This window comes from Mycteria americana, chromosome 1 (assembly GCF_035582795.1).
Source record: "Mycteria americana isolate JAX WOST 10 ecotype Jacksonville Zoo and Gardens chromosome 1, USCA_MyAme_1.0, whole genome shotgun sequence".
NCBI lineage: Eukaryota > Metazoa > Chordata > Aves > Ciconiiformes > Ciconiidae > Mycteria > Mycteria americana.
Window position 1 is genome coordinate 39,129,196 of NC_134365.1, and position 13,554 is coordinate 39,142,749.

Sequence of the window (13,554 nt, forward strand, 5' to 3'; positions counted from 1 at the left end):
GTATAGATGATTCTTCATAAAATATTTCTACAGAGTGATTCTTAATAAATGTATATTCTTTTCTTAGAACTTCTATTCTGCAAATCTGATCTCAGTGTGAAAACTTACTGTTCTGCAATGTTTGCTGCAGAGAGAAAAAAACCCCCGTACTTCATGTATACTCAGAATACTGAGTGGCCACTAAGGAATTTATATATTAAATAAAAAAACCAGTTTTCCCTGAAGAAACTAATAATTCATCATTGGGGTATACTATTTAACAGCTGCATGTTTTCTTCTGTTCTCTAAGTCAGTGATAATACTTTTGTTGTACAATTCTGACTATCAGCATGATTAATCAGATTTCATACCTAATTTATACAAATGCTATATGTGAATCTTGTTTAAGAACTACAATCTTCCTGCTGATTTCAGTGGTAGCAGAATCTGGTCTTATGTGAAACGAAGTTTGTCATTTTCCTGACGTAGTTGATTAATTACTGTTATTCCATAGACAAAAATTAGAGCAGTTCATAAGCAGTACATTAATGTATGGAAAAAGAAATAGATAAATCACAGACATTTTTACAAACTGTAACCCATAAATCTTGAAATGATTTCTTAGTGCCACAAAAACTTGTTGATTTTTTTGCTGATTTAGAAAATACAGACAGTTCACATTTAATGATAACTTACCTCTTATTACAAATCCAAAAGTGTTCCCCTCTTTATGTAAAGTAACTTCCACAGTTCTAAAGATGAGACCTGATCCTTGCACAGCTAAAAGAAAAAAAATAAAAGAAAAAAATTCTGAAACTTAATTATTTTTCTAATTATACACACAGATTTACATCTTTTCCAATTTAAACTAACTGTTGTGTTTCTGGTCATACAACTGGAAAGACTCCACTACAGAACAGTCAGATTAAAGATGTATAATTAAATACAACTCATCCTCTTTTTGAGAGAATTTTGGGCCAGAAATTTTGCAGATTGCCAGTGGTTTGGAAAAAGAGCCATAGATGCATATAACAGATGAGGAATTTGAGCCTTACTGTTTTGGCATAATTGTAGCATAATATTGCTTTTCTTATAGTTACAGAAGAGAGCTAGAAAAGATAGAAACACACAGTGAGACACAAAAATGACAAATGGAATTCTTAAAGCTACCTATGGAGTTGGTCGTTCAGCCACGAAAACGTTTATTTGTATTGCTTAAAGTCAAGACAGTTGAGATTTTTAGGGTGTATCTCTAATCTCAGATTGCTAGATTAAGATGAAAAAAGTATTTTGTATCATAAGAATTTGTTATTTTTTTCTTTTTTCAAAATGTACATGCTCTCTCAGCATTGGTAAGTGAGTAAAAAAATCTTTGACTTCTGGTCGAGTCACTATTTTCTCTGTAAGCACTAGAGGAGTGGTGCACAGCTGGGTTAGGAGGTGAGAAGCCTAATGCACAAACCAACACATTTGGATGTGATAATTCACTTTACAGAATGTGAAACCACCGCTGTTAAGAGACCAACGGCCAGTTTACTATTAGCTTTTACAGGAAAAACTTTGGCAGACTGTAAGAACTCCCTTTTCCAAAGGGAAAAGGACACTGGGCAAAATCACACGCACGCACACTTCCCAGCCTCCAGTAAGATAATGCAAACAGCACAACACACGTAAAGAGAAAAAAAAAAACCCTCTGTAAAATAAACGCTCTGTGAGCAGCAGAACTAATGTAAACTTATGTCCTTTAATGCTCCTGGCTGCAATAACCAGTTTCCCCGCTCCCCATTAGGTACCGTGAGGGGGCAATGGCCACCACAGGGTACCCAGCCGGGGAGGCGTGCGCTGCCACCCGTGAGTGACCCCAAGGAGCAGCGGTGCCTCCCCAGCGCTGCCTGCCTCTCCTTCTGAGGACTCCCCTGGTCTGGGACTCCTTCTTCTGCCCAAGTGTCTATTTCCATGAAACATGCTGTAATCTACTTTTTTTTTGGAGTCTTTCAATCCCCTGTTAAAAACGTTACTGCAGGGAACCAGAAGAACAACCCAGTGAAATCACATAAATTTCATTTCCTTAGGAAAATAGGTGAAAGATGGCCTTCCAAAGCATTGCTTTGTGTTGCAGTAATTCCTGCTACAGCTTGAAGATCAGGACTGTGTTACTGAAGTCCACGTGGTTCGTTCCGTTCCAGCTAGAAATGTTTTACCGAAAAGGACCGAATTATGGGGAGGAGAAGACAACTCTTGCCTTCATTCCTATCAACTGAAAGTGGCCCACCATGTAGCTCGAGCTGAATCTATACTTCCTAATCTGCTTGGTGTCACTTGTAACCTCCACTGGGGACAAGCGAAGCCTGTAGCGCAGCAGCGAGGAACGGTACGCTGGCAACAACCATTGGGCAACGTCCTTCCACTTGGGCAACAACCATTCAGGTGGCTGTCCTTCCACCCCAGCCACAGCCTGGGAGGGGAAAGAAGTCCTTAACCTTTAGCAACAACAGAAGGCAGATGTGAGGCAGGTATGGCTCACGTTCCAGTTTGAAACGTTGAGGTGGCTCGTGCTGATAATAGCAGCTGGATGCTCCTGCTGTGAACACTGCCAGACAGGGAAGGAAACACTAGGGAGAGTGGGATTACTAATGCTCAGCCAGATTTAATCCATCATTATTAAAGTACTGACATTTCCCCACTCTGAAACTATGGCAGTCCTCTCTCTGAGGGGGCAACCATGAGACCAACAGTAGAATTTCATTATGTCTGTGGCACGGAAGGAGGTGCCAGGACTTCACCACGTGACCTACTGGAAAACTTCGGTGTATAATGAAGGCACCGTGTCTAGCCTGTTCACTAGAAGTTAATGAGAACAACTAGAGTGCTAATTATCTCCAACTTTATTAGCTATAGTTGTATGAAGGGGTCAGAAACTCCAAGGAGTTAAAGAAAAAGTTACGACTGCTACTGTAATTTAGCATGTCAAAATCCTGTTTCAGTGGACAAGAGTGGCACATATGCCAAAAGCGGGTGAAACGGAAGGAAGCCCACTTGAGTAAGTGCAAAACTGCACTCATAAAACAACTACATCTCCAGCAAAATAATTCTGAACTCAGCTGACTTAATTAACTCAAATACTGTGCTTCAGAACATGAAGTTCCCTTACCACAAACGAACACTAATCAACAGAGGACATTCAAAACATATTAAGGTGGTTGTCAGGAGGTCATAAAAGCAACCAAATATGTAATTAGACCAACTCTCCAGCTGCTAGAAAGCAATGGGAGTTCGTCCTCTTCTGAGCACCAAAGAGAGTGATGGATTTTTTGGTTTCTGTTGCGAGGAAAGCCTTTATTTAAGGAGACAAGGGCTTCCCAGCTGGCTCTGCAGATTTTTCTGGCCAAACACCAGCAAACGACATCTTCTCCCCTCCAGTAAGCAGCATGAAGGAGCACACACTCTTTCAAAGGTGAGACTGGTGCAGCCCCCTTGATGCCAGACAGCCACCTGCCACTCACTCCTTCACTTTACGTCCCAGGTTTCCAGCTCACCATTTCTCTAGCTTTCACTTCATACCTGATAGCCTCATTTCCCACTGATTTTCTCCTCCAGACACACAGTCACAGACATAAACACAAAAAGAAAGAGCAAAGGAGAGGCAAGGAAAATTTTCAGTAGCACTCTGTGACTTTGGTGTCAGCATAAACTTGTATTTTGAAGACAATCCTGCTCAGCGAGAAGCCCTTGTTTCAGTCACACAATTCCTGTAGGTTTATATATCCCCATAGCCTACCCCACTGGGACTTCTGCTCTAGAAACGAGATGTTGCCTAAAAGTGATGTCAGAAAAGACTGGAAAAGTCCCGAAGTATGTTGTTTATCTGGGAGAGTGGCAGGATGCTGCAAGTGGAGAGAAGGAAGGAAAAGGCAGAGGCAGAACTCGCAGATATTCATTGGTCTCATCTCAGAAGATCTCACCAGAAGGATTCTCTTGCCCTGGAATCTATTTAATCTAATTCCCAGTATTCAAAACTGTAAACAAACAAACAAAAAAATAGTGGAGGTTGAGAACTCTGCTCTGCCATTGGCTGGATTTGTGCTCCTAAAACACCTGAGCATCTCCAAGAGCATCCCCCTGTACTGCCAGTTCTTTCATACTGCTTTCACGCTCTGCGATAAGCCAGAGCAAAGAAAAATAAGAAAGCAACCACTACCAAAAATGAAGATCACCAACCGTGTCCATCTCACTGCTGACAACACGTCTGCTATTCTGCATAGGGTTCAGTTTGCTCTGCTATTACTTACAGACTGGAGGCAGCTCATACTCCACTTCTAAAACAACCCTCTCGCCAACGTTCTTGAGCAGGCTGATGATCTCATCATGGCGAAATTTGGTCAGGTTGATTCCATTCACAGATTTGATGTAGTCGCCTACATCCAGCTGGTCACTCCTAGGAAAAAGTACATATTCCTTTTTTTAAAGACAGATCTGCTGGCCCAAACTAACTAAATCCTTTAAATTACTGTATAGTGATGGTAAGAAATATTTTTTCCATTCATCTAGATTAAAACAAGTTGATCTTTCAAACACAAAGTGGCATTTTAAGATCTTAATCTAGTCTAGCTTGTTAAATATTAAAAGAAGAACATTGTTGCATTATTAATTTCTGATGTACAAAACCAGCTGTGCAATAAAGGAGTTGGAAGATTTGACTGGTTTGGGCACAGGATCTGGGAAAACGTCTTCTTCACGTCCGCATCCTTCTCTCTCTCTTTGGGAAGCGTCCAAAACTATTTTTTTTGGACAATAGTTGCCTTCACAGCTAACATCACAGCTACAGGAGATAGGCCACAGCCCAAAAGCATATGGTCTGCTCAGTTACTTGGAATGATTTAGCTTAACCTTTATCTTTTGACCTGTTTCACTCATGAATAACAGCTTTTTGGTTTCCACTGTAGTAGTAAGCAAGGTAGCTATGACTTTAGACTTCTTTTTAATCTTAAAACCAGTTGATGAACAGTTTTTTTTTAATTAAATTATGGTAGTACTATGGTTAGGTTTTCCATTTTACTTTTTCCCCTGAGAATTTTATGCTTCTTCTCTCAAATTTTTGTTCAAGGACACAAAAGAGGAGAAATAAAATTTATATAATTTAGAAGAAACTTAATTAGTCTTATGATGACTTTCAAATATCTCATTGGTATTTCTAGTTTTTGTCAAAGTAGCCTTGAGGGAAGAGGGGGACCAGCTGTTGCCATTTCTCTGAGCTTCTCTGGTCTGATGGGCTGCCATTATAGATGCATCTAGTCACATATTTGTTAGTGACCTTTCTGATGCGGTATGTATTTCTGAAGCAATCACATCTTATAATGCATTTTGTGGCTTGAGATGTGGTTACCTAGCAGCGATTCCTCCTTGACGAAGGTTAGATACTCTTGGTTTCCCATCCTTGTCGATTCCACCCGATACTGTAAGCCCTAGGGTGGTGCCTTCTTTTTTCATTAATTCAACTATTGTTGAGCCCTTGAATTCCTCTGTTGAAAGAAAATTATTGGCATTATTAAAATTTAAGTGATAACACAGATGTTGCCTTTCTAAAATGTCATCTACTTTCCAAGAAAATCACTGTATATGTTAACAAGAAATAACATGTACATCTGGAGATTCTTTATGTTACGATTCACAAGTTCTGTCCACGAGGCTCTGCATACAGATAAATCTGAGACATATGTTCTGTAAAAAGTTATTAAAAACTACACCAATGTGCTAGCATACTATACAGAGCCAATAAATACAAAGTCTGGCAACACTTACAACTAAAGGTAGTTGTTTCACATTTTTAAAAAGCTATCTTTTCTCATTTTCTGCTTTCTCCCTCTGAACCCTATGTTTTATAAAGTACTTCAACTGATTAATTAAATACAAGGGTAAAAGATACAATGATATAACGGTACTAGAAAATTTTAGATCCAGACTCACTTTGAGGTCACTAGTAGATGCCAGTGTTAATCAAAACAATTGAACATAACAAGAATCCAGATGGAGATTAAATATCAGATCTTAACAGTTTTATTCCTTATTCTTACACAAATAGATCTCCACTGTAACTCTCTGAAATCTCTGCAGAACAGGTAAAAAGTAAGTGAAGGGCTCTCATAGTCATAGGTACATATAAAATTTCCCTCACATGCTGTCTGGGACACCCTCTCCTGCAGTTTGCCCATTTAGCATTCTCAGAAAATGCCAAGCTAATCTCACAGACCTCAACAAATGCAGGTCACCTGGAATGGAAAGCCTCGAGGTCTCGAAAAGAGATGTCCTTATTGCACATGGCGGGACAAGGCAATCTACATATGCACAGTTCCAGCAGGGCTGCAGCTGTTTGGAAAACCACAAGGCAATCATACCTCATGTCCAGTGTTGCCAGTCAGAGAAGACCTATTAAAACCACCAACTGCCCAGGTATTCTGGAAAAATGCATGAAGTCCTAAAGATCCACCTAGAAAATGATGAAATCCTGGAAGGATCATCCATCTCTCTGGTCCTTTTCAGCATCAATACGCAGCTTTTGGGTGAATTGGTCAGAGATAAATATCACATATGCCCTGTAAACGAACAGTATGTCTGCACCGCACTAGCAATCTTGCTGTGGCAGCACGAGATTTAAAGATGAAAAGCCACCCAAACCCCAAGCAAGTTCCTTGTATACATTCATATGTTCACCAGTAAGGTCTAGAATAAGCACTATACAAAGAGCAACAAGGCTCTATCAATACCTTTCCATATGACTGAGAAGATGACCTAATACATCTTGACCTCAAGAGAAGAACAGCTGCCCTGAACAAGAACTGCCAAAGCTGAGCAGAACTGAGATAATGGTGGCGGGTAGAGGAGAGCATTCAGAAGAGCCTCCAGCCCTGGTGGAGTACCCTGTAAACCTTGGTAGTACTTCTAATAGGGTTAACTGCTGAATCTTTTGCAGACGTGGCATCATCCTATGCAATGTTCCTGCTCCTTTCTAGGTGGCTGACAGGCTCTTCTTTCCATTCTAGGTGATGATGACCTCGCTTTAGTTATTCACATTTTTACCATTATACAGCATAACTTAAGTGCTTGGGCAAGAATTCTCCTATGCTTATAAAGCTTCTACTAAGACAAAATTCTGCAGTGTATTCAGTCAGCAGCATGGGTTGTTGAAATGAGTATTTAGAAAGTGTAAGGCGTATTTGTAAAAAGATTACAAGAGACTGTGGGACTAAAAACGTGCCGCTATCCAGTCAGAAGCACACAGTAGCAGAGCTACCCGGCACATTCTCCAACTTGGCTGACACCAAACCATCATTTGGTGTCATTTGGAAGCTATTGAGCTTCCACAATGTTTGCTCACATCTGGCCTTTTTGACAGTTCAGAAAGAACAGATGTGATTACCTGCATCTGAACATGTAGACATGTTGCACTGCTGTAGGAGACACTACGGACCAAAATGCTGCTTTCAGTTTTATAAAAACCTGCAAGTATTCATAATGATTACAAGAGTTAGCCATGGTACTTACTGCAAACAAAAATACTGTACATTTGCACCCATGACGTGCTTCGCCTGTGTGTCACACTTGTTTATTCAGTGTTTACTCGATCGTGAGATCTGGAATCAAAAGGAAAATTCTCCCCCACCCCTCAAACTGAATCCTTCCTTTGTACTTCTCAGTAGTGCAATCTGGTTCTCAGGACCAGCTAAGATTTTTTTTTTTTTAAACTCATACTTTGCTAGAACGTGTATACAGGACATCAAGAATGCACTGCACATGCTTAATCTCTTGCCATAGCATAATACTGCCACGTGTTTTGATCTTTTGTATAGGTTCTGAGTTTGCAGTCCAATGCTGGGGAATACTCTGCTGCCTGAAATGCCACGTAGAACAGATGATCCATGCAGTGTTTTAAGCTAGCTAATGATTATACAGTTCCCTGCAACTACTGGCATGGAAATTAATGACCAGGCTTGCTCTGCCTCACCATCTACTCTGACAAGTTTCTGTATACCTCTGCCAACAGAACATGGACCTCTAACCACTCTTGGTAGGCAGGAGGGAAAGATGCACCAACACTGTAAGGGAGTGGTAGTGTGAAATGCTCATTGCTAACTGACAGATAAGGTCATCTAAGAGTACGCAACAGTTTCATTAGATTTGCACCTCTGAAAGATTTTGTAGCTTTTGTTGTACATAATCATAGCAGGAAGAATTAAACTACCTAAGCTGGTTTGGCTTATAAGAGACTGTTATCCCTGGAAGTGCTCTGAACCAGGCCCATTTCATACCCCAGTCTCTGCATTTTTCATCTTTGCTTTCATAAATGATTATTGTTCTTATAATGCTATATATTACATGTTTACTCATCTGCATTGCTTTGACATTATTATTACAGACTAATCCCACTGGAGTATTATCAAAATGCCCAATATCAGAACAACCCTCGGGACTTCATTTCCAATCCAACAAGCAACCGCATCTGTACATGCTATTCCCCAACTAATGCGAGGTCAGTCTCTATTCTCTAGTTAACACAATGCTACGTTACTCTTTGTGGGTTAAAAATCAAACTACTTCATGTATCACCTCACTCATAATTCATTACTTATGCCAGCCAGCAAACTCCTAATTAGTTAGAAGTCTCTGGGGCCTGTTCTTTCCTACATGGACTTCCACATTGCTAATAACATCAGCATAGCCAGCATCAGAAGGGAAGGCAAAGAAGTTGTTTCCAGATTTCTTATCATTTATGAGTAAAACAAGAATCGAATTTACAAGTCTTTTGCTTAGTGGTAAACTGAATATAGAACATGAGCTTAAGAAACGTCTTCTTATTCCATAACAGTTTATGAAGTATCAAATATCAGAACACCACTCTTGCAGTACAGCTCTGTGATATGAACCAAAAGAATTATTCTAAAATGAAACCGTGCAGAGAAAAGATGGTTCCCAGTCTATAAAAAGCCCAAATCAATTCCAGTTTACGTTTCAGTTGGAGAAATGCACTTGAGAACTTCTTCCCCTCCCACTATTAACAACTCCAGCAGCACTCAGCAAAACGCAGCTCACACTGCGTCCTGCCTTCCCTTAGCCTGGGAGGGTTTCGGGTCCCTGGGTGGTGGGATCAGCACCCGGGACTGCCGCGGGACTGCCATCGCTTCCTGCTGCTGCAGGGGCGATCCTGGGCACACATCTGCCCATGCTGCACCAGTCGCCCTACAGCTTTGCTGGCATCCACCTACCACCGGTACAAGGCTCAGGAATCCCGCTGAAAACTGGAGATGGGCTTAGCAAGGGGAGCGCACACGTGCATACTGGTACACAAACGCATACGTGTACACACATGCAGACATAAGATGGAAAAGAGGCATTTGGACAATACCCTTAATAACATGATTTAACTCGGTGAGCCCTGGATTGGTCAGGCAGTTGGACTAGATGATCGTTGTAGGTCCCTTCCAACTGAAACAGTCTCGTCTATTCTATTCTAAAAGAAAGGTTCTGCTCCAAAGAGCTTCGTTTAGATCTCCAGACCTATAAGGCGGAGCATACGTAGCAGCTGAACTCTAAAGAAAACATTACGCTGCTGTTGTTTTCTTAATTCCCGGTCTGAATGCTTCTCTTAGGTTCGCTGCTGCAATACCGTAACTGTGTGTGCCTGGCTTGCAGCAGGGTCAGTCGGTGTAACAAGACTATGATCTGCCCTGCAACCTAGGAAACTACAGGGATACTCAACACAGGACAAGAAAACTTCAAAGATAAGCAGGTGCTCAAATACAAGACTGGGTAAGTCTTACTGTAAGAAGATGAATACATGGAACAACTTGCAGCTAAGTAAAATCCAAGAAACACCATGTCATATTAATTTTTTCTTCAAGGAAAACAGTATAATGATCAAGTTCCTAGAATTTTATACATGATCAGACTTTTTGTAATTTCCTGCCTTTTGATGTATGTAAATAACATGTTTTAATGAATGAAACTCATGGAAAATAAATTGACTCATGAAATTTTTGAACCTGGAATATATTCACTTCTTCAAAAAAAAAATTAAATACTAGACTACAGAAGAGATTTTTTTCACAGAACAACATTTGAAAGCTGAGAGAACCCTTAATCAAAAGTTTTATCATCTATTTTCTATATTCCTATAATTTTATATCTTAATTTACTTATTAAAGTAAAACTGGAAAACATTTGCCTTCATTCTAGATATTGAGTGCCTTTTCCATTCCTTCTGTGAAAACTTCATTTTAAAATCCGGAAAACTCCTAAAATCTACACAATCAGGTCAAGTGCCTGTATCCTCCACCTCGTGAATGAGTTTGTTCAGTGCAGCTGAACAGGGCATAAATGGAACTTAACCTAAAAGTAAAAAAATACTTGCTGTTATTGATTGTTTCCTACCAAAAGACATACATAATCAATAAGTAAGTAATTGGTAAGTCTGTTGAAAATACAGTCAATGCTGTCCTTGTATGGATTTTCCCTGTACGTCAGCAGAAATTCTGCAGAGGAAACATTTTGCTTTACATTCCAGTAGGCATCTCACAGCTTAATAAGAAATCACATAAAGATAAAGTCAATTCTTAAGAAACAGACAGCAGTTTGTTATACCGGGGACAGCACATCTACTCAATGTTTCAAGTCCTGCAGGTAGGTGTATTTCTCTGAGTGTGACAAGAGGGATGTCAAGAGATGATGAACGCTCCATTCCTTGGTGCCCTCTTCCTGACTGGCTGTCACTAACTCCTAAAACACCCAAATTTCTATTAAAAACAAGCAAACAAAACCACATTGGTGAAGAGAATCTGAAAACATGAAGCTGACCTTAACCTCCTCTGTGCCGTCTCCTCCAGCCTGTGGAGGGACAATCCCCAAACCAGACCCAGTTCAGAACCCAGCAACCCACAGCAGAAGACAAACTGGTATGAGGTGCATCAGGGCACATCTCCAAGGCAGAACACACTGCAGTTACCAACGGGACTGTAAATTTAAAACACCACCAATGCAGGTTGTCTCAGGTCGGCGGCCAGGCTAACATGACTGATAACTTGGATAAATGTTGTACAGGTGAAATGTTGTACCATTTTCAGTGAAAGCAAGGGAGACGGGTAAGGCTCAGGCACTTGCAAAAAAATGCCTAAAATAGACTCAGTTTATAGCGACAGCTGTTTTGGTGGTGTACAGGGCGTTAGACAATCTTTTTTTTCTTTTTTTTTCAGCTATAAGAGCATCTACAAGATGACTTTGCCACTGCAGAAATATTATCCAAAAAAACAAATACCTTCCACCAGCGCTTATAAACTGGAAAAAGTCTGACTGTTGCCTGGCCTAGGCACGATATAGAAAAGCAAATAATGATATTTTGTTATGAACCACAGGCTGTGATATGGACGTGATCACATAAATCACTGAAAACACCAGGCCCGCAGAACACAGCAGCACAGCTCACATCTGGGTTGGTTGGTTTCCCGCCTAAAAAGAGCTTAGTTCTTGCGCTATTTGGTTTGGGGTATGTTTGTCATATTCTAAGGCACAGAAAGGATACCTTGGCAGCCAACTCCCTCTGACTCAAAACTGAGGCATACAACAGGGGTGGTCTTCAATTTAGCGTCAAACATTTAGCATTACATTTGAAACTCTGTTTATACACTAAAAGATTAGAAATTAATATAAATATCCCAAACCTGAAATCAAATAACCACCACCTGAAAGCCAGTAACAGACAAAAAATACCTCTTTATTCTCCATGACAAGAATGTCACCAATTTCTTAGCAGAAGAGTATTGGAAGAAACACCCGATATACGACACAGTTATTGACGCACACCACAGTTAACTTCAGTAATTACATTTCAGGAGTGAAATGTTTAGCAGGACTGTACGAGTAAGACCCTTTCTACAAAGACAACTGTTTTTTGTGAGTGGGATAGAGAAAACCCCACCATCAGGTGTTGGAGAACTAAACCATTATTGCCTTTGTAAGGCGTAACATTTCCATCCCACAGCCCACAGTGCAGTTATGACAAACTGTCCCAGTGCTTCTCGGGCAGCAGCACAGCCATGCTACCACGTGTTCAAGAGCCAATATCCTGCTCGTGTCTGAATCCACCCCTCTTCAACAGGAGTGGTAAAAAACATTTGTCAGAAAATGCAAAAATGGCATGGCATGGCATGGCATGGCATGGTGTAAAACCAGTTTTCACCAAGAAGCAGCTTCATACAGCAGTGATAAGAATGATCTCTGTACAGCCAGCTTACAACGGATGGTGTCATCTGAGCATGCAAAAAAGGCTGCTTTGAACTTAGAGAGGGAAAAGTGGTCCATGGAAGCAGTTGTGTAAGAAGCAGAGAGGTTTTTCTGGGCTAACTGCAGCAGCGATGCAGACTAGGGTGGGAGCTGGATGGCCACGTGGCTAGAAGCTTCTCCAAGCAAGACAAGTGCCGGTGAGGGAACAACAGGCTTTTTGGTCCTCTGAATAGTCCTGCTCACAGAAATTCCATAATGAAATATAAGTTTCAAATACACTTTTTAGTTTGCTTTTGCTTACGTGATTGGGTTGCACAATAATGCCAGAAAACAACTAAAGAATCTATGTTGATACACAAAATAACCCTAACATTCCTGCATTAGACGTCTAAAATTATTTATCGTGCTACTTCGACAGATACTGCACATACAAAGAGATTAACTTCAGTTATCTCAATACAGATGATGGCTTCTGAATATTCTAATAGCTGGGGCTACTAGGACTTCTTGTCAGTGACCACTTCTGAATTCCTCTCTCTGTAGTTTGTTTTTCACCCTACATCAAGGACTGAAAGTATCAGGCCACACACAGTCAGAACAACAAGCCCTTCCCTCTCTACATTTTCTTGAGACGGCGGGTAACAAGGCTTATGGAGGAATAAAATTAATGCAAAAAGTAAGAAGATAAGTGAAAACAATTGTTTTTTCATTCCACCTAGTTTTGAACTGTGTGGGAGAGCCCAACGCTGGGGAAGGGCAAAATCACAGCCACTCAGAAAATGTTTAAAACTGCCATGCCATTTGGAAGGTTTCTTATTTTTAAGGTATCTTTCTGTCATTTTTTGCTCATATGCTTCCTGTTTTCTGAATTTGTGTAGAAGCCCATAAAGGTGGAATGTAATGCAATGCAGAACATCTGCTTAGAAGGAAATTAAAAACATACAAGATTACAGTTTTATAATCCCCTATTATAGGTAAAGAATCAAATTACAAGGTTGAATTCTTATAAGTATATTGAAGAACAATCAACATATTTTAATTAAAATGGGTTTAGAAAGTAAGATATGTTTCAAGTTTGAGTGTCAAAAATAACAGAATTACTATTCGTAATCCCTGAGCAAATCTTGGCAGAGGAATTCAATTAGAGGAAAAATTATTAATAAAATTATAAAACATTAAAACATCTGGCTTCAGTAAATACGAATACTTTAATAAGAAGATGCAGATTTAGGGGAATCATAACAACTTTTTTTTTTTTTTTTGCATTATTACCTACAAAAAAGGTATTTTATCCCTGACGTACCACCG

General features: G+C 40.1%; 1 protein-coding gene across 3 annotated transcripts in view; it reads right to left on the bottom strand.

Moving 5' to 3' along the window:
* GRIP1 (glutamate receptor interacting protein 1) overlaps nt 1–13,554 on the bottom strand; it is a 340,831-nt gene that overhangs the window by 82,852 nt on the left and 244,425 nt on the right. For all 3 annotated transcript variants that reach the window (XM_075495165.1, XM_075495158.1, XM_075495173.1), the window contains exons 3-5: nt 5,363–5,498; nt 4,269–4,414; nt 676–759 (exon numbers count right to left, since the gene is read on the bottom strand). In XM_075495165.1, the coding sequence (XP_075351280.1) occupies nt 676–759; nt 4,269–4,414; nt 5,363–5,498 (366 nt within the window). The remainder of the gene's footprint in view (nt 1–675; nt 760–4,268; nt 4,415–5,362; nt 5,499–13,554) is intronic.